General features: G+C 49.9%; 1 protein-coding gene and 1 long non-coding RNA gene across 3 annotated transcripts in view; one reads left to right on the top strand and one right to left on the bottom strand.

Moving 5' to 3' along the window:
- LOC134917971 (uncharacterized) overlaps positions 1–9160 on the bottom strand; it is a 99912-nt gene extending 90752 nt beyond the window's left edge. The window contains exon 1 of the long non-coding RNA XR_010177435.1: positions 8992–9160. This is a non-coding gene — a long non-coding RNA (uncharacterized LOC134917971). The remainder of the gene's footprint in view (positions 1–8991) is intronic.
- Positions 9161–9206: 46 nt separating this feature from the next.
- The window catches only part of LARP1B (La ribonucleoprotein 1B), a 186867-nt gene continuing 170673 nt past the window's right edge, over positions 9207–25400 (top strand). For both annotated transcript variants that reach the window (XM_063920328.1, XM_063920327.1), the window contains exon 1: positions 9207–9997. In XM_063920328.1, the coding sequence (XP_063776398.1) occupies positions 9715–9997 (283 nt within the window). In that variant the 5' untranslated portion in view covers positions 9207–9714. The remainder of the gene's footprint in view (positions 9998–25400) is intronic.

The raw sequence follows: 25400 nt of genomic DNA, 5'->3' as shown, positions 1-25400 counted from the left end.
TTCAGTGGGATCTGTTGGACAAGTGGTCCGGATCCCATCTTCAGATGCATCGGCTGATAACCCTGTCTCCAAGGACCAGGGTGTCTCTGCTGTGGTGGCTGCAGAGTGCTCATCTTCTAGAGGGCCGCAGATTCGGCATACAGGACTGGGTCCTGGTGACCACGGATGCCAGCCTTCGAGGCTGGGGGGCAGTCACACAGGGAAGAAACTTCCAAGGGCTATGGTCAAGCCAGGAGATTTCCCTACACATAAATATTCTGGAACTAAGGGCCATCTACAATGCCCTAAGTCAGGCAAGACCCCTGCTTCAAAACCAGCCGGTACTGATCCAGTCAGACAACATCACGGCGGTCGCCCATGTAAACCGACAGGGCGGCACGAGAAGCAGGGCGGCAATGGCAGAAGCCACAAGGATTCTCCGATGGGCGGAAAATCACGTGTTAGCACTGTCAGCAGTGTTCATTCCGGGAGTGGACAACTGGGAAGCAGACTTCCTCAGCAGGCACGACATCCACCCGGGAGAGTGGGGACTTCATCCAGAAGTCTTTCAGCTGATTGTAAATCGCTGGGAACGGCCACAGGTGGACATGATGGCGTCCCGCCTCAACAAAAAGCTAGAAAGATATTGCGCCAGGTCGAGAGACCCTCAGGCAATAGCTATGGACGCTCTAGTGACACCGTGGGTGTACCAGTCGGTTTATGTGTTCCCTCCTCTTCCTCTCATACCCAAGGTACTGAGGATAATAAGACGAAGAGGAGTAAGAACTATACTCATTGTTCTGGATTGGCCAAGAAGAGCTTAGTACCCAGAACTTCAAGAGGTGTTCTCAGAGGACCCATGGCCTCTGCCGCTCAGACAGGACCTGTTGCAGCAGGGGCCCTGTCTGTTCCAAGACTTACCGCGGCTGCGTTTGACGGCATGGCGGTTGAACGCCGGATCCTGAAGGAAAAAGGGCATTCCGGAGGAAGTCATCCCTACGCGGATTAAAGCTAGGAAAGTGACCGCAAACCATTATCACCGCATATGGCGAAAATATGTTGCGTGGTGTGAGGCCAGGAAGGCCCCAACGGAGGAATTTCAGCTGGGCCGTTTTCTGCACTTCCTACAGTCAGGGGTGACTATGGGCCTAAAATTGGGTTCCATTAAGGTCCAGATTTCGGCTCTATTGATTTTCTTCCAGAACGAACTGGCTTCACTACCTGAAGTTCAGACATTTGTTAAGGGAGTGCTGCATATTCAGCCCCCTTTTGTGCCCCCAGTGGCACCTTAGGATCTCAACATGGTGTTGAATTTCCTAAAGTCACATTGGTTTGAACCACTTAAAACCGTGGATTTAAAATATCTCACGTGGAAAGCGGTCATGCTGTTGGCCTTGGCCAGGCGTGTGTCAGAATTGGCGGCTTTATCATGTAAAAGCCCTTATCTGATTTTCCATATGGATAGGGCGGAATTGAGGACTCGTCCCCAATTTCTCCCAAAGGTGGTTTCAGCTTTTCATTTGAACCAGCCTATTGTGGTGCCTGCGGCTACTCGTGACATGGAGGATTCCAAGTTGCTGGACGTAGTCCGGGCCCTAAAAATCTATGTTTCCAGGACAGTTGGAGTCAGAAAGACTGACTCGCTATTTATCCTGCATGCACCCAACAAGTTGGGTGCGCCTGCTTCAAAGCAGACTATTGCTCGCTGGATCTGTAGCACGATTCAACTTGCACATTCTGCAGCTGGACTGCCGCATCCTAAATCTGTAAAAGCCCATTCCACAAGGAAGGTGGGCTCTTCTTGGGCGGCTGCCCGAGGGGTCTCGGCTTTACAACTTTGCCGAGCAGCTACTTGGTCGGGGTCAAACACATTTGCTAAATTCTACAAGTTTGATACCCTGGCTGAGGAGGACCTAGAGTTCGCTCATTCGGTGCTGCAGAGTCATCCGCACTCTCCCGCCCGTTTGGGAGCTTTGGTATAATCCCCATGGTCCTTACGGAGTTCCCAGCATCCACTTAGGACGTTAGAGAAAATAAGATTTTACTCACCGGTAAATCTATTTCTCGTAGTCCGTAGTGGATGCTGGGCGCCCGTCCCAAGTGCGGATTGTCTGCAATACTTGTATATAGTTATTGGTTAACTAAAGGGTTATTGTTGAGCCATCTGTTCAGAGGCTCAGTTATATTTCATACTGTTAACTGGGTATAGTATCACGAGTTATACGGTGTGATTGGTGTGGCTGGTATGAGTCTTACCCGGGATTCCAAATCCTTTCCTTATTGTGTCAGCTCTTCCGGGCACAGTATCCTAACTGAGGTCTGGAGGAGGGTCATAGAGGGAGGAGCCAGTGCACACCAGGTAGTCCAAAAGCTTTCTTTAGTTGTGCCCAGTCTCCTGCGGAGCCGCTATTCCCCATGGTCCTTACGGAGTTCCCAGCATCCACTACGGACTACGAGAAATAGATTTACCGGTGAGTAAAATCTTATTTTCTGCTGCAGGGTACACTGGGCTCCACAGGGAATAACATCGGGGGGTAGAGTAGGATCTTGATCCGAGGCACCAACAGGCTAAAAGCTTTGAATGTTCCCAGAATGCATAGCGCCGCCTCCTCTATAACCCCGCCTCTGTGTACAGGAGCTCAGTTTTGTAGTTGGTGCCATGCAGTGCAGGCATATAACAGGGGGCTGCTCCAGCAGCCCTGATAAGAGCTTTTTAAAGTGAAAAATGAAGACTTCAAAGGCTGCAGCAGAGACACTGTGAGTGTTAGATGTCAGTCAGACATCTCCTGCTGCAGCTCCATCACCTCCCCCAGCGGCGCTGTATACTCCCACACCCTGGTTGCCGAGTACTTACAGCAGAGGCTCCGGTTTTCATCTGTCAGTCACACACCCCACCGCAGCTCTCCAGGATCGCGCGCCCGCACTCAGGGAGGAAATCGCGATCCGCCGCGGCCGGTGGGAGGCGGGCCACGCACGCTGGCGTGGACACTGTGGCAGTACAGGGACCCCACTAGACCACCAGGGCAAGGGCACAGGTCGGTATTACTAAAAACCGTTTGCTATAAAGCCCGCAGTACCCGGTGGTGAAGACCAGCAAGGAGATAAGGCTTTGACCTGAAGCCCCCCCCCCCTCCCAGGGCGCCATTTAGAGTAAATGTTCCCGCCCTGGAGCTGCATCTCTCTCTCTCCCTCACTCCATGTCAGCGTTTGGGCGCCATTAGGACAAGCTGAGCTGATCCTGGGACTGTTTGGGCAAATCCTCCTCTATAAAGCCGCCTGCGTGTCAGCGCTGTGCATTTTACAGGACACTTAAGTATTCTACATGTCTGCTGACAGTGTTAGTTAAGAAACAGTGCATTTAGTCAGGGTTATTTAGTACAAGTACCCTGTGATATACATCCAGTCTTTACTGTGCATTGATATATCTATCTATATAGTCTATTAAGTGTATAGCTATACTTAGTATTACTATCCAGTGCAGTTTTATTGCATGTCATAAGTTCTGCATTGTACAATGTGACTATTACCCCTTTTCCACCTACTGAGTACGGGTCGCAGCCGGAAGCCTGACACGGGTGCTACCCGGCTGCGGCCCGTGCTCAGCCCCCTTTCCCACTGCGCTCACCAATCCGGCATATTGCCGGGTTGGTGATGCTGCTAGTGACGCAGCGCTGGGAGATCACATGATCTTCCAGCGCCGCCCTTCCATACAGTGTGAACAGGAGCAGTGTCGCATCGACACGGCTTCTGTTTACCCTACACGTGTTCAACCCGGCAAGCTACCCGGGTAGGATTCCCGGATCACTTGATCCGGGAATTTGCAGGGGGGGCATTTTCACTAGAAAAAACACGGGTAAATGCGCGCCTCCGCGCATTTAACCATGTTTTTAGAGCTAGTGGAAAAGGGGTATATGTGTGTGTACATATAGCTGCTGTGTGACCTCCATTTCGTGTATCTCACTCAGATTGCTATCCCTATATTCCGTAACCTGAGGGGGATAAGTGCGTCAGGGTTATTATTAATATAGGTGTTTCACAAGATATACCCATCGTGTATTTTTCTCTGTGATTTTTAGTCAGCATATACCTCTGGAACTCTCTGTTTGTGCTGATACACTACTCAGGGGGTTCTTGTCAGGTGTTGTGCTGCCGATACTGTACTGGGTTGCCTTTCTTTGAGCTTTCAAATATGTCAGCTACAAGGGGCAACGGAGCTGGGGCTGATCCCACAGTGCGTGGTGGTGACGCCGCAGACACGTTTGAGAATATAGCAGCTGAGGGTTCAGGTTATGGGGGTTCCTTACCCCCCCAGTGGGACCGTAGAAAAGGGGGTTCAAAATGACCAACCCTGGGCTACTTTCTCCACGTTATTGAATACGCTGGTAACTAGACTTATGCCCCCTACAGGACCTCCAGTACCGGTACAACCGCTTATGGTCCCTGCGGTTAATCCGCCGTGGGCAGATTAACTGTCCACTCAGTTACAGAAATTGAACCAATCACTGACTAAACAGAAGTCTAACCCTCGCCCGCCTAAGACCAAGGGGTTCTCTAAGCGGGCCATTACTTACACCTCGTCTGATGAGGATGGCGTATATACTGACCCTGCAGACACTGATTCTGATGCTTCTGATGGGGAATCTGTTTCACAGGTGGATGTTCCTGACTTGTTGGAGGCTATCAGGTTAATTCTTCAAATTACTGATGACCCAGAGCCTGATACTGTCCCTAAGAAACTGGACAGATTTAAACGTCAGAAAGAGGTTAAACAAGGTTTACCTCACTCTGACCATTTGGTTGACATACGTCAGGAATCCTGGGAAAATTCAGGAAAGAAATTCACGCCTCACAAGAAGATGCTGGCTCGCTATCCCCTCGCGGCAGAGCCAAGTAAAAATTGGGAGACACCCCCGCCAGTGGATTCGCAGGTGGTGCGGCTGGTGGTATCCTCAGCTCTGCCTGTAACTACAGTCACGTCTCCGAAAGAACTGACGGATAAGCATGTGGAGGGTTGTTTAAAGGCGATTTACACCTTAGCTGGTGCTGTGCCATTGCAGCGACTTGGGCTGCAGAGGCTATTGAAGCGTGGGCTCAGGAGTTGGAAGCTGAGCTGCTTTCCAACGTTTCTGATAATGCTAGACACTGCCGTACATTGTCACAGCATCTCATTACATTAAAGAGGCGGCTTCTGATGCCGGTATTCTGGTGGCCAAGGCTTCTACTACGTTCATTTTGGCTCGCCGGATTCTCTGGTTGCGGTCCTGGTCTGTGGATCTGGACTCTATGGAGGTGCTCCCTTTTAAGGGAGACATTCTTTTCGGAGAAGACCTCTACAAGATAGTGGCTGACTTAGCTTCTGCTAAAACAGCATGTCTACCGGTACCGAAGGCTAAGAGTACTTCCTTTCGCTCTTTTCGTCCTTCAGGGAAAGCAAAGGGTCAGGCGTACCCGAAACAGGCTTGCACTTCCAAACCCAATAAGTCCAAACCTAAACGGGCCTGGGCTGCCCCTCAGCCTGCTTTCAAAACTGACAAGCCTTCTGCATGACGGGGCGGGCCTCCCTCTGGGGGGTCCCAGGGTGGGGGGCCGACTTGTAGGGTTTACCCAGGAATGGTTGAAGACCACTTCCGATGCCTGGGTACGGGAAGTCGTCACTCGAGGGTACGCCGTATCCTTCAAAAAATCGTCCCCCTCATCGATTTTGCCTGACAGAAGTCCCTTCGGATCAGGTGAGGGCAAAAACTCTTCATTCTGTGGTACAGTCCCTCCTGGACACAGGAGTACTAGTATAGGTGCCTTTGGCTCAGAGGGGTAGGGGGTACTATTCACCGCTGTTCCTAGTCCCGAAACCGAATGGGTCCTCTCTGCCCATTCTCAAACTCAACAAATTTGTGAGGGTCTCCAAGTTTTGGATGGAAACTCCTCACTCTATTGTTCTGGCCTTGGAACCTGGGGATTATATGGTCTCCCTGGATATACAGGATGCTTACCTGCATATTCCCATTGCAATGTCGCATCAGCAGTACCTGAGGTTTGCGGTTGGCAACCTCCATTACCAATTTCGGACATTACCTTTTGGTTTGACCACGACTCCGCGAGTCTTCACCAAGATCATGGCGGTAATGAAGGCTGTACTCCGCCGTCAAGGGGTCAGGATCCTACCGTATCTGGACGACTTGTTGATCCTGGCAAATTCCCCAGAAATTCTCCTACGCCATCTGGATCTGACTATCCGGTTTCTGCATGCCCACAGGTGGCTCATCAACTGGAAGAAATCTTCCCTGGTCCCTGCTCAGAGCATGGTGCACCTGGGGGCGTTGGACACTCACAGCCAGCGGTTGTTCTTGTCTCAGGAGAAAGTCCTGAAGCTTCAGGACAGGATTCGATGATTCCTATCTCGCCCGCAAGTGTCGATACATTCGGCAATGCAAGTGCTAGGTCTCATGGTGTCGCCTTTCGACATGGTAGAGTACGCTAAATTCCATTCCAGCCCTCTGCAGAAACTGATTCTTGCCAAGTGGGACGGCCTGCCTTACCGGATCAGGTTGCAAGTGATCTCCTTGTCTCCGGAGGTCCGCCTGTCACTACACTGGTGGCTACAGGACCAATCGATTGAGCAGGGGCCGTCCCTTCTGGATCTCCAACTGGGTCCTTCTGACAACAGATGCCAGTCTGAGAGGTTGGGGCACGGTGTTGGAGCAACACTCCCTTCAGGGTCGGCGGACCAGGCAGGAGTCTCTCCTCCCAATAAACATTCTGGGATTGCGGGCGGTGTTCAACTTGCTGAACTTGGCCCAGCAGACCTGTTCAAGTACACTCGGAAAAATGCCACCACGGTGGCGTACATCAATCAAGGCGGCACTCGAAGCCGCATGGCAATGAGGGAAGTATCCAGGATTCTTCAGTGGACGGAACGCCGTCTGCCAGCCATATCGGCTTTATTCGCGACGGGGGTCCTAAACTGCGAAGCGGACTCTCAGTCGTCAGGACGTACACGCCGGAGAGTGGAGCCTCTATCCAGAAGTGTCAACTCCTCGTGGACAAGTGGGGCCTTCCAGATGAGGACCCGATGGCGTCGCGACACAATCACAAGGTTCCGGTTTTCGGAGCAAGGGATCCTCAAGCAGCATTTGTGGACGCACTGGCAATTCCATGGAACTTTCGGCTGCCATGTGTGTTCCCTCCGGTGTCACTCCTGCCCAGAGTAATAAGGAAGTTCGAGCAAGAAGGAGGAATCCTACTTCTGATCGCTCCCTCGTGGCCCAGACGGCATTAGTTCTCAGACCTTCAGGGTCTCTTGATAGAGCGTCCCCTTCTACTTCCGCAGCGCCCAGATCTCCTCGATCGGGGCCCCTGTGTATATCAGGATTTAGCCCGGTTGGCTGTGGCGGCGTGGCTCTTGAAGCTTCCGTCTTGAGGGCCAAGGGATTTTCTGAGGCGGTTATTCAAACCATGTTAAAGGCACGTAAACATGCTCGGATTTATCATAGGGTCTGGAATTCTTATTTTGCTTGGTGCGCCACTAATAATCATGACGCTTACAGGTTTAGTACGGCCAAACTTTTGGCCTTTCTACAACAAGGCCCGGACTTGGGCCTTCGTCTGGCCTCCATCAAGGTTCATATTTCTGCCCTGTCAGTTTGGTTTCAGAGAAAAATTGCGACTTTACCTGATGTTCATACATTCACTCAGGGTATGTTGCGGATTCAACCTCCTTATGTCTTGCCTGTGGCTCCTTGGGACTTGGTGGCGTTGCAAGGATCTCCATTTGAGCCTCTTAAATCTGCAGACCTTAAGTAACTCTCTCTTAAGGTATTGTTTCTGCTGGCTATTGCCTCCGTGTCGGATCTGGGTGCCTTGCCTTGTAGGTCCCCATATCTGATTTTTCACAGTGACTGGGCGGTTCTTAGAACACGTCCCAGGTTCCACCTTAATCAGGAGATTGTGGTTTGGGCCTTTGCCTCTCCTGACTTGTCTTACAAAGAGCGGTCTTTGGATGTGGTACAGGCTCTCCGTATCTATGTGAAGAGAACTGCTTCCCTTCAGAAGACTGATTCTCTCTTTGTACTGTTTGGTTTTCACAAACGTGGCTGGCCTGCTCACAAGCAGACACTGGGCAGATGGAATAGAATGGTGATTGCACATACTTATGTACAGGCTGGCCTTCCAGCTCCTGATACCGTCAATGCCCATTCTACTCAGTGTGTTGGACCTTCTTGGGCAGCCCGCTGTGGTGCGACCCTTGAACAATTGTGCAAGGCGGCTACGTGGTCCTCAGTGAACACGTTCAGAAGGTTCTATGCCTTCGATACTTACGCCTCCAAGGATGCTTCCTTTGGACGCCAGGTTCTTGTGCCCGCTACAGTGCATCCCCTCCCATGAGGAACTGCTTTAGGACATCCCCAATGTCATTCCCTGTGGAGCCCAGTGTACCCCGCAGCAGAAAACAAAATTTATGATAAGAACTTACCATGGTAAAATCTCTTTCTGCGAGGTACACTGGGCTCCACAGGGCGGCCTCCCTGACGCACTTAGCTTCTTTGGGTTGATATGGCATTAGCCGCTGACACTTTCTCCTGTCGTGAGAGTGTCGTGTCTGTGGCTACTAACAGTTGTCGTCTTTTACCTGCTACTGCATTGGACTGGTTAACAAAAAATGAGCTCCTGTGCACGGAGGCGGGGTTATAGAGGAGGCAGCGCTATGCATTCTGGGAACAGTCAAAGCTTTTACGCTGTTGGTGCTTCAGATCAAGATCCTACTCTACACCCCAATTTCATTCCCTGTGTAGCCCAGTGTACCCCGCAGCAGGTTTTTTTTTTTATATGCACACACATACACACGGAAACCCCCCTTACTAAATCCTGCGTTTGCCCCTGTGTAAATGCGGCATGAGACTGCAGCCACTGCCTCCCTAGGGCGCCCTGCACTGCTGCCTGACGCTACATACACCGTAGCAGCAGCGGCCACATTTGAGTATGTGCAGCTTCAGCTCCTGCCGCCGCCTACATTACCTTCAGGAAGTCTGCAACTCGGATCACAGCGCCAGGCTCCCGGCATGTACTCCGCTCACACAACCCCAACCAGCAGCTCCCCAGGAGCCGGCAGCAGCAAAACACATGGGCGGCGCCGCCCGCCGACGGTAGAGGAGAGACGATAGAGAAGGGCGCTCTTTCCCAACCAGCAACCGCCTCAGCCGCAGAGCGCGCTCACGGGAGTGGGCGGGGCCCGGGGGCGTGCACGGGCTGCCAGGCTGTAAGTAAATAGACGCTGTTGTGGTGAGCGTGCTACGAATATTTAGGGGGTAACGAGGGAGATTCGCCAACATATTATACCCTCCTGTTATCTGTCGCTTGTGGCTCAGCGGCTGTACTCTGTGAGTGTGTGTGCTACGAGTCACCTCTCACCTGCCTGTGCTCCTGACATCCGAACAGCTGCTGAGCTCGCCCTGTACACGGCATATCACCCCCTAGCTAGCATTGTGTACAGCAGTCACCCCTGGCAGCCCTGTATGTATGCACACAGCTGGCCTGTAACAGTGTGACTCCTCTGCCAGACCAAACTCATTGCAACTCTCTATTTACTTCTCTTGGTATTTCAGCAGCACCTTCCCTGGTGGTCGGGTAACACTTTGGCTCCTCTTACAAAAGGGGTCACCCACTACTGCATGTATCATAGCCATAGGAAGCTAGGCGCACATTACTGTCCAGTATATACACCATACAGTGGTCCTAGACATGTCCTCAAAGGCGTATAAGCCGCTCCCAGTACCTCCTGCCTGTAAGCAGCTGGAAGAGAGGGGTGCTGATGCCATGGTAGTGCCCACTGCGCAGGTACCAATGGAGCAGGGCTGTAACCAGGAGGATGCCCAACAGAGACCTGCTCCACCTTCAGCCTGGTGCATCCATGACCAAAGTAACCCTATTGAAGCCCCAGTTCCAAGCATGAACCCTTGGACCAAGAAAACCAATATGGCCTCAGGAAACCGTACCCACCCATTTGTTGGCCATGACCATGCGGGTAAGAAATGTCTATTGTTGTTTTAATTTAAGGTAGTCTGTGGCAAATGTAATGCTTGAAATTGTGCAGTGGGTATTCAGTGGCATTAAGAGAGGGGGGAGAGGGTACAAATTATCTGGGCCCAGGTCTGATAGAGGGGCCTTATTTGATTAGGCCATGACCCCTGAAAAGTACCTGGGCAAAGCCAGGCTCTCTACTACCCTGGCTGGGAGGCATGCCATGCTCCTGTGAGTGGGTGTTTCTGATTTGCTAGACACCCCCCCCAAAGAGGAGTGGCCATGCCCTCAGCATGCTGTGGTCACACCCCCTCCAGTGGGGGCCCAGGAAGTTGTTGTACCGGGGGCCAGAATTTCTCTTGGCAGCCCTGTGGATATCCTACAGGTATAGCTTGTGGTTTGGCAAACAGAAACTCCATAAAACTTGTACAGCAGTGAGGTGAGGTCAATGGCAGAGAGGCACTGGCTAGTATCACAGCCACATAGAAAGGATTACAATAATACAAGTATGAGTATAAAATGATTAGAATAATACAAAGATGATTGTTTTATATAGATTAGATGATATTTATAAATTATAAACATCTTTATATTCTAATCGTTTTCTAGCAAAACTCCGGAGTATGACATGTGAGGCCGCACGTTAATGGTGTACAGCAGCTGTATTGTCTACACACTGACCAATAATACATGACCACGCTAACTTGCTCCATGCAGGAAATAGGAAGAAAATGACTTCTCTGTCTCTGTATGTCACCAAAAACGTACACACATTTCTGTATCGTTTATGTTCTTGGTGGTTTTTAATGTAAACCATGTTTCTCTAACGTCCTAAGTGGATGCTGGGGACTCCGTAAGGACCATGGGGATTAGCGGCTCCGCAGGAGACTGGGCACAACTATAAAGAAAGCTTTTAGACTACTGGTGTGCACTGGCTCCTCCCACTAAGACCCTCCTCCAGACCTCAGTTAGATTCTTGTGCCCGGCTGAGCTGGATGCACACTACGGGCTCTCCTGAGTACCTAGAAGGAAAGTATATTTAGGTTTTTTATTTTCAGTGAGATCTGCTGGCAACAGACTCACTGCAGCGAGGGACTAAGGGGAGAAGAAGCGAACCTACCTAACAGGTGGTAGTTTGGGCTTCTTAGGCTACTGGACACCATTAGCTCCAGAGGGATCGACCGCAGGACCCGACCTTGGTGTTCGTTCCCGGAGCCGCGCCGCCGTCCCGCTTACAGAGCCAGAAGCACGAAGAAGGTCCGGAAAATCGGCGGCAGAAGACTTCGGTCTTCACCAAGGTAGCGCACAGCACTGCAGCTGTGCGCCATTGCTCCTCATGTACACCTCACACTTCGGTCACTGATGGGTGCAGGGCGCTGGGGGGGTGCGCCCTGAGGGCAATAAATAACACCTTGGCTGGCAAAATATACATCATATATAGTCCCAGAGGCTATATAGATGTAAAATTACCCCTGCCAGTATTACAGAAAAAGCGGGAGAAAGTCCGCCGAAAAGGGGCGGGGCTTCTCCCTCAGCACACTGGCGCCATTTTTCCCTCACAGTTCCGCTGGAAGGAAGCTCCCTGGCTCTCCCCTGCTGTCTAAGAATACTACAGAAGGGTAAAAAAGAGAGGGGGGGCACTAAATTTAGGCGCAGTATAGATATATATATATATATATATATATATATATATATATATATATATATATATGTAATATATATAAAAAAGCAGCTATAGGGAAAACACTCATTGATAGTGGGATCCCAGTGTTATATAGCGCTCTGGTGTGTGCTGGCATACTCTCTCTCTGTCTCCCCAAAGGGCTTTGTGGGGTCCTGTCCTCTGTCAGAGCATTCCCTGCGTGTTTGCGGTGTGTCGGTACGGCTGTGTCGACATGTTTGATGAGGAGGCTTATGTGGAGGCGGAGCAGTTGCCTGTAAATGTGATGTCACCCCCTGCGGGGTCGACACCTGAGTGGATGGTGCTGTGGAAGGAATTACGTGATAGTGTCGACTCCTTACATAAAAGGTTTGACGACATACCTAATGTGGGACAGCCGGCTTCTCAGCCTGTGCCTGCCCAGGCGTCTCAAAAACCATCAGGGGCTCTAAAACGCCCGCTACCTCAGATGGTTGACACAGATGTCGACACGGATACTGACTCCAGTGTCGACGACGAAGAGACTAATGTAACTTCCAGTAGGGCCACACGTTACATGATTGAGACAATGAAAAATGTGTTGCACATTTCTGATGTTACCCCCGGTACCACAAAAAAGGGTATAATGTTTGGAGAGAAAAAACTACCAGTAGCTTTTCCTCCATCTGAAGAGTTAAATGAAGTGTGTGAAGAAGCGTGGGGTTCCCCTGATAAAAAGATGGTAATTTCTAAGAGGTTACTAATGGCGTACCCTTTCCCGCCAGTAGATAGGTCACGCTGGGAAACATCCCCTAGGGTGGATAAAGCGCTCACACGCTTGTCAAAGAAGGTGGCACTACCGTCTCCGGATACGGCCGCCCTGAAGGAATCTGCTGATAGAAAGCAGGAGGCTATCCTGAAATCTATATATACACACACAGGTGTGATACTGAGACCGGCTATAGCTTCAGCCTGGATGTGCAGCGCTGCTGCTGCGTGGTCAGATTCCCTGTCAGAAAATATAGATACCCTAGACAGGGACACTATTTTGCTAAACGTAGAGCATATAAAAGACGCACTTTTATACATGAGGGATGCACAGAGGGATATTTGCCGGCTGGCATCCAAAATTAGTGCAATGTCCATTTCTGCCAGGAGAGGGTTATGGACTCGGCAGTGGACAGGTGATGCAGATTCCAAACGACACATGGAAGTTCTGCCTTATAAGGGTGAGGAATTGTTCGGGGATGGTCTCTCGGACCTCGTTTCCACAGCAACAGCTGGGAAGTCTACATTTTTACCCCATGTTCCCTCACAACCAAAGAAAGCACCGTATTATCAGGTACAGTCCTTTCGGCCCAATAGGGGCAAGCGGGTTAAAGGCGCGTCCTTTCTGCCCAGAGGCAGAGGTAGAGGGAAAAAGCTGCAGCATACAGCCAGTTCCCAGGAGCAAAAGTCCTCCCCCGCTTCCTCTAAGTCCACAGCATGACGCTGGGGCTCCACAGGCGGAGCCAGGTACGGTGGGGGCCCGTCTCAAAAATTTCAGCAATCAGTGGGCTCGCTCACGGGTGGATCCCTGGATCCTTCAAGTAGTATCTCAGGGGTACAAACTGGAATTCGAGACGTCTCCCCCCCGCCGTTTCCTCAAATCTGCCTTGCCAACCACTCCCTCAGGCAGGGAGGCAGTGTTACAGGCAATTCAAAAGCTGTATTCACAACAAGTGATAGTAAAGGTGCCCCTACTTCAACAAGGAAGGGGTTACTATTCCACAATGTTTGTGGTACCGAAACCGGACTGTTCGGTGAGACCCATTTTAAATTTGAAATCCTTGAACACATATATAAAAAAATTCAAGTTCAAGATGGAATCGCTCAGGGCGGTTATTGTAAGCCTGGACGAGGGAGATTACATGGTATCGCTGGACATCAAGGATGCTTACCTACATGTCCCCATTTACCATCCTCACCAGGAGTACCTCAGGTTTGTGGTACAAGATTGTCATTACCAATTCCAGACGTTGCCGTTCGGTCTCTCCACTGCTCCGAGGGTCTTTACCAAGGTAATGGTGGAAATGATGATACTCCTTCGAAGGAAGGGAGTTTTAATTATCCCGTACTTGGACGATCTCCTGATAAAGGCGAGATCCAGAGAGCAGTTGTTGGTAGGGGTAGCACTATCTCGGGAAGTGCTACAACAGCACGGCTGGATTCTAAACATTCCAAAGTCACAGCTTGTCCCTACGACACGCCTGCTGTTCCTAGGGATGGTTCTGGATACAGAACAGAGAAAAGTGTTCCTCCCGGAGAAAAAGGCCAAAGAGCTGTCATCTCTAGTCAAAGGCCTCTTAAAACCAAAACAGGTGTCGGTGCATCATTGCACGCGGATCCTGGGAAAAATGGTAGCTTCCTACGAAGCGATTCCATTCGGCAGGTTTCATGCAAGAACCTTTCAGTGGGACTTGTTGGACAAGTGGTCCGGATCGCATCTTCAGATGCATCGTCTGATAACCCTGTCTCCGAGGACAAGGGTGTCTCTGCTGTGGTGGCTGCAGAGTGCTCATCTTCAAGAGGGCCGCAGATTCGGCATACAGGACTGGGTCCTGGTGACCACGGATGCCAGCCTTCGAGGCTGGGGAGCAGTCACACAGGGAAGAAACTTCCAAGGACTATGGTCAAGTCAGGAGACTTCCAGGCACATAAATATTCTGGAACTAAGGGCCATTTACAATGCCCTAAGTCAGGCAAAACCCTGCTTCAAAACCAGCCGGTACTGATCCAGTCAGACAACATCACGGCGGTCGCCCATGTAAATCGACAGGGCGGCACGAGAAGCAGGACGGCGATGGCAGAAGCCACAAGGATTCTCCGATGGGCGGAAAATCACGTGTTAGCACTGTCAGCAGTGTTCATTCCGGGAGTGGACAACTGGGAAGCAGACTTCCTCAGCAGGCACGACCTCCACCCCGGAGAGTGGGGACTTCATCCAGAAGTCTTTCAAATGATTGTAAACCAGTGGGAAAAACCACAGGTGGACATGATGGCGTCCCGCCTAAACAAAAAGCTAGGAAAATATTGCGCCAGGTCGAGAGACCCGCAGGCGATAGCTGTGGACGCTCTGGTAACACCGTGGGTGTACCGATCCGTTTATGTGTTCCCTCCTCTTCCTCTCATACCAAAGGTACTGAGGATAATAAGGAGAAGAGGAGTAAGAACTATACTCATTGTTCCGGATTGGCCAAGAAGAGCGTGGTATCCGGAACTTCAAGAAATGATGTCAGAGGACCCATGGCCTCTACCGCTCAGACAGGACCTGCTGCAGCAGGGGCCCTGTCTGTTCCAAGACTTACCGCGGCTGCGTTTGACGGCATGGCGGTTGAACACCGGATCCTGAAGGAAAAGGGCATTCCGGAGGAAGTCATTCCTACGCTGATAAAAGCTAGGAAAGAAGTAACCGCAAACCATTATCACCGCATATGGCGAAAATAAGTTGCGTGGTGTGAGGCCAGGAAGGCCCCAATGGAAGAATTTTAGCTGGGCCGGTTCCTGCACTTCCTACAGTCAGGGGTGACTATGGGCCTTAAATTGGGTTCCATTAAGGTCCAGATTTCGGCTCTATCGATTTTCTTCCAGAGAGAATTGGCTTCACTACCTGAAGTTCAGACTTTTGTTAAGGGAGTGCTGCATATTCAGCCCCCTTTTGTGCCTCCAGTGGCACCTTGGGATCTCAACGTGGTGTTGGATTTCCTAGAGTCACATTGGTTTGAGCCACTGAAAACCGTGGATTTGAAATATCTCACGTGGAAAGTGGTCATGTTGTTGGCCTTGGCTTCGGCCAGGCGTGTTTCAGAATTGGCGGCTTTGTCATGTAAAAGCCCTTATCTGATTTTCCATATGGATAGGGCAGAATTGAGGACTCGTCCCCAGTTTCTCCCCAAAGTGGTATCCGCTTTTCATCTGAACCAACCTATCGTGGTGCCTGCGGCTACAAATGACTTGGAGGTTTCCAAGTTGTTGGATGTAGTCAGGGCCCTAAAAATTTATGTTTCCAGGACAGCTGGAGTCAGGAAGACTGACTCGCTCTTTATCCTGTATGCGCCCAACAAGTTGGGTGCACCTGCTTCTAAGCAGACTATTGCTCGCTGGATCTGTAGTACGATTCAGCTTGCACATTCTGCGGCTGGACTGCCGCATCCTAAATCAGTGAAAGCCCATTCCACGAGGAAAGTGGGCTCTTCTTGGGCGGCTGCCCGAGGGGTCTCGGCTCTTCAACTTTGCCGAGCTGCAACTTGGTCAGGGGCAAACACGTTTGCAAAATTCTACAAATTTGATACCCTGGCTGAGGAGGACCTTGAGTTCTCTCATTCGGTGCTGCAGAGTCATCCGCACTCTCCCGCCCGTTTGGGAGCTTTGGTATAATCCCCATGGTCCTTACGGAGTTCCCAGCATCCACTAGGACGTCAGAGAAAATAAGATTTTACTCACCGGTAAATCTATTTCTCGTAGTCCGTAGTGGATGCTGGGCGCCCGTCCCAAGTGCGGATTGTCTGCAATACTTGTTTATAGTTATTGCCTAACTAAAGGGTTATTGTTGAGCCATCTGTTGAGAGGCTCAGTTATATTTCATACTGTTAACTGGGTATAGTATCACGAGTTATACGGTGTGATTGGTGTGGCTGGTATGAGTCTTACCCGGGATTCAAAATCCTTCCTAATTGTGTCAGCTCTTCCGGGCACAGTATCCTAACTGAGGTCTGGAGGAGGGTCATAGAGGGAGGAGCCAGTGCACACCAGTAGTCTAAAAGCTTTCTTTATAGTTGTGCCCAGTCTCCTGCGGAGCCGCTAATCCCCATGGTCCTTACGGAGTCCCCAGCATCCACTACGGACTATGAGAAACAGAATTACCGGTGAGTAAATTCTTATTTTAGTGTTGGCTAAACAATTGGTGTGGCCGCTGAGTCTGTCAATGTCCAACATAAGTACAGAATGGCTTATCTTCTCATCTAGTGTTGAATTATATATTGTTTTATGATTTGCATTTAACACTCAGTATTGCAGCTGTATAACCTGTTCTCTACTGGATTGCGATAACCCCCAGTTAGCTGTTGGTTATATTCGGACACCAGGGACGTCAGTGAGCTAATCCTGTTAGCCGCGGTAAGTTAAGGCCCGTGTTCACGGGCAGCTCTATGGAGAGATGTGTGCTGAGCAAACCGCTCAGCACACATCTCTCCCCCCGCTCAGCACAGCACGATGTGTGCTGAGCGTGCGGGGGGGAGACGGGGTGGCCGATCATTTCACTCAGCGGGTGAATTGAGCGACCTGCTTGATTGAGCCTGCATGGAGGCCAATCTAGCACCAACGATAGCGATGCGTGGGGCTGCGCATCGCTATCGCTGTGAGGGGTACACACGGAGTGATCACTGCTTAAAATCTAAGCAATCTAGTCAGATTGCTTAGATTTTAAGCAGCGATCGCTCTGTGAGTACCCCCCTTTACTGTGGCTAAAAGTCTTGTCTGGGGCTATCCTATTAGCTCTGATAAGCTGGTGGCCCCCGGAAACAGCCCCGTTTTTAAGCGATGCTGTTTTTTTTTTTTTTTTTTACGGGCAATCAAATAGGATAGCCTGTAAAGAAAAATTGGTGAAACAGCAAGAAAACTCATAAAAAACATTCAATCTTTTACAGTGGCTAATAGGATACCGCCCATAGGGCCTAATTCTGAGTTGATCGCAGCAGCAAATTTGTTAGCAGTTGGGAAAAACCATGTGCACTGCAGGGGGAGCAGATGTAACGTGCAGAGAGAGTTAGATTTGGGTGGGGTGTATTCAAACTGAAATCTAAATTGCAGTGTAAAAATAAAGCAGCCAGTATTTACCCTGTACAGAAACAAAATAACCCACCCAAATCTAACTCTCTCTGCACGTTACATCTGCCCCACCTGCAGTGCACATGGTTTTGCCCAATTGCTAACAAACTTGCTGCTGCGATCAACTCAGAATTACCCCCATAGTTTTGATTAATTCATCATAAACCTTGCTACATGTTAATGCAGCTATAGGGGACAATCCAATTAAATGAAGGGTGTGAGTTGCTGTTGGTGTTTCACTGCCAGAAATGGCACCCTAGTGCGCACACTTCTCGCGGCTTAACTTCACTCAAAAGTACTGGCATCCTATGGGGCTGCCAGCACTTTTGTGCGAGTTCGGGCTGTTGCTGCACTGAGTTGCAGTGCGGGGAAGCTTGCACATGATAGGATTGACCCCTTAATGCTATACGTAAAGGTGCATACACACAGTGACATTCGAGCTAACCCTGATTCTCATTATGCGACGGGGCTAGGTCGGCATCGCAAGCACATAATGACTGTGCTTGCTATACTGACTATGGGGGTCATGCCGAGTTGATCGCTCGCTAGCTAGTTTTAGCAGCCGTGCAAACACTATGCCGCCGCCCACTGGGGAGTGCATTTTAGCTTAGCAGAAGTGCGAACGCATGTGCAGCCGAGCTCTGCAAAAACAGTTTGTGCAGTTTCAGAGTAGCTCTGAACCTACTCAGCGCTTGCGATCACTTCAGCCTATTCGTGTCCAGATTTGACGTCATACACCCGCCCAGCGACCGCCCAGCCACGCCTGTTTTTTTTTCAGCCATGCCCGCGTTTTTGCAAACACTCCCTGAAAACGGTCAGTTGACACCCAGAAATGCACCCTTACTGTCAATCTTCTTGCGGCCGTCAGTGCGACTGAAAACTTCGCTAGAACCTGTGCAAAACAACAAATGGCTTTGTACACGTACGTCGCGCGTGCGCATTGCGGTGTATATGCAGAAAAGCCGATTTTTTTAGCCTGATCGCTGCGCTGCGAACGGCGGCAGCTAGTGATCAACTCGGAATGACCACCTATGTGCGATTTTCGCTAAGTGTCAATTTTGACTATCTTTTCTACGAGATAGTCAAAATTGACTTGCCTGCACAGTCTATCGAGGCTTGCGCTGCCGACCGCGCGGGACCGCGCATCGACATCGCAAGGTGACTTTCACCTTGCGATCTGCACTAAGTTTTCTTACAATTTTGACTATATAGTTAAAATCGTAAGAAAATATCTCACCGTGTGTACACACCATTACTTTCTATGTGGAATCTGAAATAACCTAATGTACATTAGAACTAATTATTGGAATGTAATTTGATTTGCCCTGTCAGTAGGGAGTCATGTAATTAGTCCTCAACTGTTGGCAGCAGATAAGTTAATTATTGACTTTTTTGTTTTCTTGGCGTAAATGTGATAAATATAGAATACTAAAGGGCACAAAAAAGTCTTCATTTGGTTTACTGCACAAAATTTAGCAATATAGATTGCACAACACCGCAAGATTTCAGAAATCCCTGCTATGCCTTCCTTTTTTTTTTTTCAAATGAAAACATCTGTATTCTAACAATCTATGTTCTACAGCAGGGGTGGGGAACCTTTTTTTTTACCAAGGGCCATTTGGATATTTATAAAATCCTTCGGGGGCCGTACAAAAATTATCAACTTAAAAAATAGCCTGCCCCCGTAGTTATGCCCCCAGTAGTTATGCCCCAAGTCAGTATGTATGCCCCGGTCAGTAGTTATGCCCCCCATAGATATACCCCCTGTCAGTTGTTATGCCCTCAGTACATATGCCCCCAGTCACTTGTGATGCCCCATTAGATATGCCCCCAGTCAGTTATGCCCCATTAGATATGCACCACCCAGTCAGTTGTTATGCCCCATTAAATATGCTCCATTAGATATGCCCTCTAGTAGCGCCGCTTACACACACGCACACATTAAAAGAAAAACCCCCACAATACTCACCAGCCCCGCTCCTGCTTCCAGACCGTTGCTCTCCGCTTGGCTGCCCGCTCCTCAGAACTATGGGAGAGACGTCATGACCTCTCTCCCATAGCACTGTGCAGACGCACACTGCCAGAGCCGGAGCTCAGGAGAGAGCTCCTGCCTTCGGCTGCTGTTGAGGGGAAGAAGCCGGGCGCCCGCTAATAACAAAATCTCAGCGGGCGCCCAGCATCTCCACAGTTAGGTGAGCCTGGGCGGGCCGGATCAAGTGGCTCTGAGGGCCTTATACGGCCCGCGGGCCTGAGGTTCCCCACCCCTGTTCTACAGTAACATACAATATTACACGCTTCTTCAGCATTTTGGCACTTGTATAAAGGCTCAAGGACATGTACTGACTAATGCTGAACTGTAAAGAATTTAGGGGGTAATTCAGAGTTGATTGCAGTAGAAAATTTGTTAGCAGTTGGGCAAAACCATGTGTACTGCAGGGGGGGCAGATATAACATTTGCAGAGAGAGTTAGATTTGGGTGGGTTATTTTGTTTCTGTGCAGGGTAAATACTGGCCGCTTTATTTTTACACTGCAATTTAGATTTCAGTTTGAACACCCCCCACCCAAATCTAACTCTCTCTGCAAATGTTATATCTGCCCCCCCTGCAGTGCACATGGTTTTGCCAAACTGCTAACAAATTTGCTGCTGCGATCAACTCTGAATTAGGCCCCTAATGTTTTCCTCATGTTTTGGGCCTTTGTAAAAGCCATACACACTAAAGTGTTTTCTCTAACGTCCTAGTGGATGCTGGGGACTCCGTCAGGACCATGGGGAATAGCGGGCTCCGCAGGAGACAGGGCACATCTAAAAAAGCTTTTAGGTCACATGGTGCGTACTGGCTCCTCCCCCTATGACCCTCCTCCAAGCCTCAGTTAGGTTTTTGTGCCCGTCCGAGAGGGTGCAATCTAGGTGGCTCTCTTAAAGAGCTAGTTAGAAAAGTTTTTTTTAGGTTTCTAATCAGTGTCTCCTGCTGGCGACAGGAGCACTGCAACGAGGGACTTAGGGGAGAGACTTGCAACTCACCTGCCTGCAGGAGGATTGAAGTCTTAGGCTACTGGACACTGAGCTCCAGAGGGAGTCGGAACACAGGTCAGCCTGGGGTTCGTCCCGGAGCCGCGCCGCCGATCCCCCTTACAGACGCTGAAGAACGGCAGAACGGAGGTCCGGAAACAGGCGGCAGAAGACTTCAGTCTTCATAGAGGTAGCGCACAGCACTGCAGCTGTGCGCCATTGTTGCTACACAGCTCACGGATCTCGGTCACGGAGGGTGCAGGGCGCTGCTGGGGGCGCCCTGGGCAACAATATAGAGTACCTTAGAGGCAAATAAATACATCACATATAGCCATTAAGGCTATATGTATGTATTTAACCCAGGCCAGTTTATTAGAAAAACCGGGAGAAAAGCCCGCCGGAAAAGGGGCGGAGCTTATTCTCCTCAGCACTCGGCGCCATTTTCCTGCACGGCTCCGCTGGTGAGGAAGGCTCCCACGACTCTCCCCTGCACTGCACTACAGAAACAGGGTAACAAAGAGAGGGGGGGCATAAATTGGCGATATAAATATATATTGAGAGCGCATATATAAAAACAACACCTTCTAGGGTTGTTATATACTGTATAGCGCTTTTGGTGTGTGCTGGCAAACTCTCCCTCTGTCTCCCCAAAGGGCTAGGAGGGTCCTGTCTTCAATAGAGCATTCACTGTGTGGCTGCTGTGTGTGTCGGTACGTGTGTGTCGACATGTATGAGGACGAAGTTGGTGTGGAGGCAGAGCAATTGCCGATGATGGTAATGTCACCCCCTAGGGAGTCGACACCGGAATGGATGGCTTTGGTTATGGAATTACGTGATAATGTCAGCACATTACAAAAGTCAGTTGACGAAATGAGACGCCCGGCAAACCAGTTAGTACCGGTTCAGGCATCTCAGACACCGTCAGGGGCTGTAAAACGTCCCTTACCTCAGTCAGTCGACACCGGTACCGACACAGATGAATCTAGTGTCGACGGTGAGGAAGTAAACGTATTTTCCAGTAGGGCCACACGTTATATGATCACGGCAATGAAGGAGGCTTTGCAGCTCTCTGATACTACTGGTACCTCAAAAAGGGGTATTATGTGGGGGGTAAAAAAACTACCTGTATTTTTCCCAGAATCAGAGGAATTGAATGATGTGTGTGATGAAGCGTGGGTTACCCCCGATAGAAAAATGCTAATTTCAAAGAAGTTGTTGGCATTATACCCTTTCCCACCAGAGGTTAGGGCGCGCTGGGAATCACCCCCTAAGGTGGATAAGGCGCTCACACGTTTATCAAAGCAAGTGGCGTTGCCGTCTCCTGATACGGCCGCCCTCAAGGATCCAGCAGATAGGAGGCTGGAAACTACACTGAAGAGTATATACACACATACGGGTGTTATACTGCGACCGGCAATAGCCTCAGCCTGGATGTGCAGTGCTGGGGTAGTGTGGTTGGATTCTCTGACTGAAAATATTGAGACCCTGGATAGGGACAGTATTTTATTGACTCTAGAGCAATTAAAGGATGCTTTTCTTTATATGCGAGATGCTCAGAGGGATGTTTGTACTCTAGCATCAAGAGTAAGCGCGATGTCCATATCTGCTAGAAGAAGTTTATGGACGCGACAGTGGTCAGGTGATGCGGATTCCAAGAGGCATATGGAAGTATTGCCATATAAAGGAGAGGAATTGTTTGGGGTCGGTCTTTCGGACCTGGTGACCACGGCAACTGCCGGCAAATCCACCTTTTCTCTATCGTCCTAAGTGGATGCTGGGGTTCCTGAAAGGACCATGGGGAATAGCGGCTCCGCAGGAGACAGGGCACAAAAAAGTAAAGCTTTACTAGGTCAGGTGGTGTGCACTGGCTCCTCCCCCTATGACCCTCCTCCAGACTCCAGTTAGATTTTGTGCCCGAACGAGAAGGGTGCAATCTAGGTGGCTCTCCTAAAGAGCTGCTTAGAGAAAGTTTAGTTTAGGTTTTTTTTTTTTTTTTCTTCTTTACAGTGAGTCCTGCTGGCAACAGGATCACTGCAACGTGGGACTTAGGGGGAAAGTAGTAAACTCACCTGCATGCAGAGTGGATTTGCTGCTTGGCTACTGGACACCATTAGCTCCAGAGGGATCGAACACAGGCCCAGCCGTGGAGTCCGGTCCCGGAGCCGCGCCGCCGACCCCCTTGCAGATGCTGAAGCGTGAAGAGGTCCGGAAACCGGCGGCTGAAGACTCCTCAGTCTTCATAAGGTAGCGCACAGCACTGCAGCTGTGCGCCATTTTCCTCTCAGCACACTTCACTGGGCAGTCACTGAGGGTGCAGAGCGCTGGGGGGGGGCGCTCTGAGAGGCAAATATAAACCTTATACAAGGCTAAAAATACCTCACATATAGCCCATAGGGGCTATATGGAGATATTTAACCCCTGCCTGACTGGAAAAATAGCGGGAGAAGAACCCGCCGAAAAAGGGGCGGGGCCTATCTCCTCAGCACACGGCGCCATTTTCTGTCACAGCTCCGCTGGTCAGGACGGCTCCCAGGTCTCTCCCCTGCACTGCACTACAGAAACAGGGTAAAACAGAGAGGGGGGGCACATTAATGGCTATATATATATATATTATATATTAAAGCAGCTATAAGGGAGCACTTAATATAAGGATATCCCTTGTATATATAGCGCTTTGTGGTGTGTGCTGGCAGACTCTCCCTCTGTCTCCCCAAAAGGGCTAGTGGGTCCTGTCTTCATTAGAGCATTCCCTGTGAGTTTGCGGTGTGTGTCGGTACGGGGTGTCGACATGTATGAGGACGATATTGGTGTGGAGGCGGAGCAATTGCCAAATATGCAGATGTCACCCCCCAGGGGGTCGACACCAGAATGGATGCCTTTATTTGTGGAATTACGTGATGGTTTATCTTCCCTTAAACAGTCAGTTGAGGACATGAGGCGGCCGGACAATCAATTAATGCCTGTCCAGGCGCCTCAAACACCGTCAGGGGCTGTAAAACGCCCTTTGCCTCAGTCGGTCGACACAGACCCAGACACAGGCACTGACTCCAGTGACGACGGTAGAAATTCAAACGTATTTTCCAGTAGGGCCACACGTTATATGATTTTGGCAATGAAGGAGACGTTACATTTAGCTGATACTACAGATACCGTAAAACAGGGTATTATGTATGGTGTGAAAAAACTACAAACAGTTTTTCCTGAATCAGAAGAATTAAATGACGTGTGTGATGAAGCGTGGGTTGCTCCTGATAAAAAGTTGATAATTTCAAAAAAGTTATTGGCATTATACCCTTTCCCGCCAGAGGTTAGGGCGCGCTGGGAAACACCCCCTAAGGTGGACAAGGCGCTCACACGCTTATCTAAACAAGTGGCGTTACCCTCTCCTGAGACGGCCGCACTTAAGGATCCATCAGATAGAAAGATGGAAGTTATTCAAAAGAATATATACACACATGCAGGTGTTATACTACGACCAGCTATAGCAACTGCCTGGATGTGCAGTGCTGGAGTAGTTTGGTCAGAATCCCTGATTGAAAATATTGATACCCTAGATAGGGACAATGTTTTACTGTCGTTAGAACAAATAAAGGATGCATTTATCTATATGCGTGATGCACAGAGGGATATTTGCACACTGGCATCTCGGGTGAGTGCTATGTCCATTTCAGCCAGAAAAGTCACTCCCCAACAGAGAAAGGCACCGACCTTTCAACCGCAGCCTTTTCGCTCCTACAAAAATAAGAGAGCAAAGGGTTTGTCGTACCTGCCACGAGGCAGAGGAAGAGGGAAGAGACACCAACAGGCAGCTCCTTCCCAGGAACAGAAGCCCTCCCCGGCTCCTGCAAAAACCTCAGCATGACGCTGGGGCCTCTCAAGCGGACTCGGGGACAGTGGGCGGCCGTCTCAAAAATTACAGCGCGCAGTGGGCTCACTCGCAGGTAGACCCCTGGATCCTGCAGATAATATCTCAGGGGTACAGGTTGGAATTAGAGACGGATCCTCCTCATCGTTTCCTGAAGTCTGCTTTACCAACCGTCTCTTCCGAAAGGGAGAGGGTGTTGGAAGCCATTCACAAGCTGTACGCTCAGCAGGTGATAGTCAAAGTACCCCTATTACAACAAGGAAAGGGGTATTATTCCACTCTATTTGTGGTACCGAAGCCGGATGGCTCGGTAAGGCCTATTCTAAATCTGAAGTCCTTGAACCTCTACATAAAAAAGTTCAAGTTCAAGATGGAGTCACTCAGAGCAGTGATAGCGAACCTGGAAGAAGGGGACTTTATGGTATCCTTGGACATCAAGGATGCGTATCTACACGTTCCGATTTACCCCGCACACCAGGGGTACCTCAGGTTCATTGTTCAAAACTGTCACTATCAGTTTCAGACGCTGCCGTTCGGATTGTCCACGGCGCCTCGGGTCTTTACCAAGGTAATGGCCGAGATGATGATTCTTCTTCGAAGAAAAGGCGTATTAGTTATCCCATACTTGGACGATCTCCTAATAAGGGCAAGGTCCAGAGAACAGCTGGAGACAGCTTTAGCACTATCTCAAGAGGTGCTAAGACAACACGGGTGGATTCTGAATATTCCAAAATCCCATTTAATCCCGACAACTCGTCTGCTGTTCCTAGGAATGATTCTGGACACGGTTCAGAAAAAGGTTTTCCTTCCAGAGGAAAAAGCCAAGGAGTTATCCGATCTGGTCAGGAACCTCCTAAAACCAGGAAAGGTGTCAGTACATCAATGCACAAGAGTCCTGGGAAAAATGGTGGCTTCTTACGAAGCAATTCCATTCGGCAGATTCCATGCAAGAATATTCCAAAGGGATCTGTTGGACAAATGGTCAGGGTCGCATCTGCAGATGCACCTGCGAATAACCCTGTCACCA

Source organism: Pseudophryne corroboree, chromosome 1 (genome assembly GCF_028390025.1).
Source record: "Pseudophryne corroboree isolate aPseCor3 chromosome 1, aPseCor3.hap2, whole genome shotgun sequence".
Classification (NCBI taxonomy): Eukaryota; Metazoa; Chordata; class Amphibia; order Anura; family Myobatrachidae; genus Pseudophryne; species Pseudophryne corroboree.
Note: the sequence above shows the minus strand (reverse complement) of the source record. Positions and strands in the feature narration are given on the sequence as shown.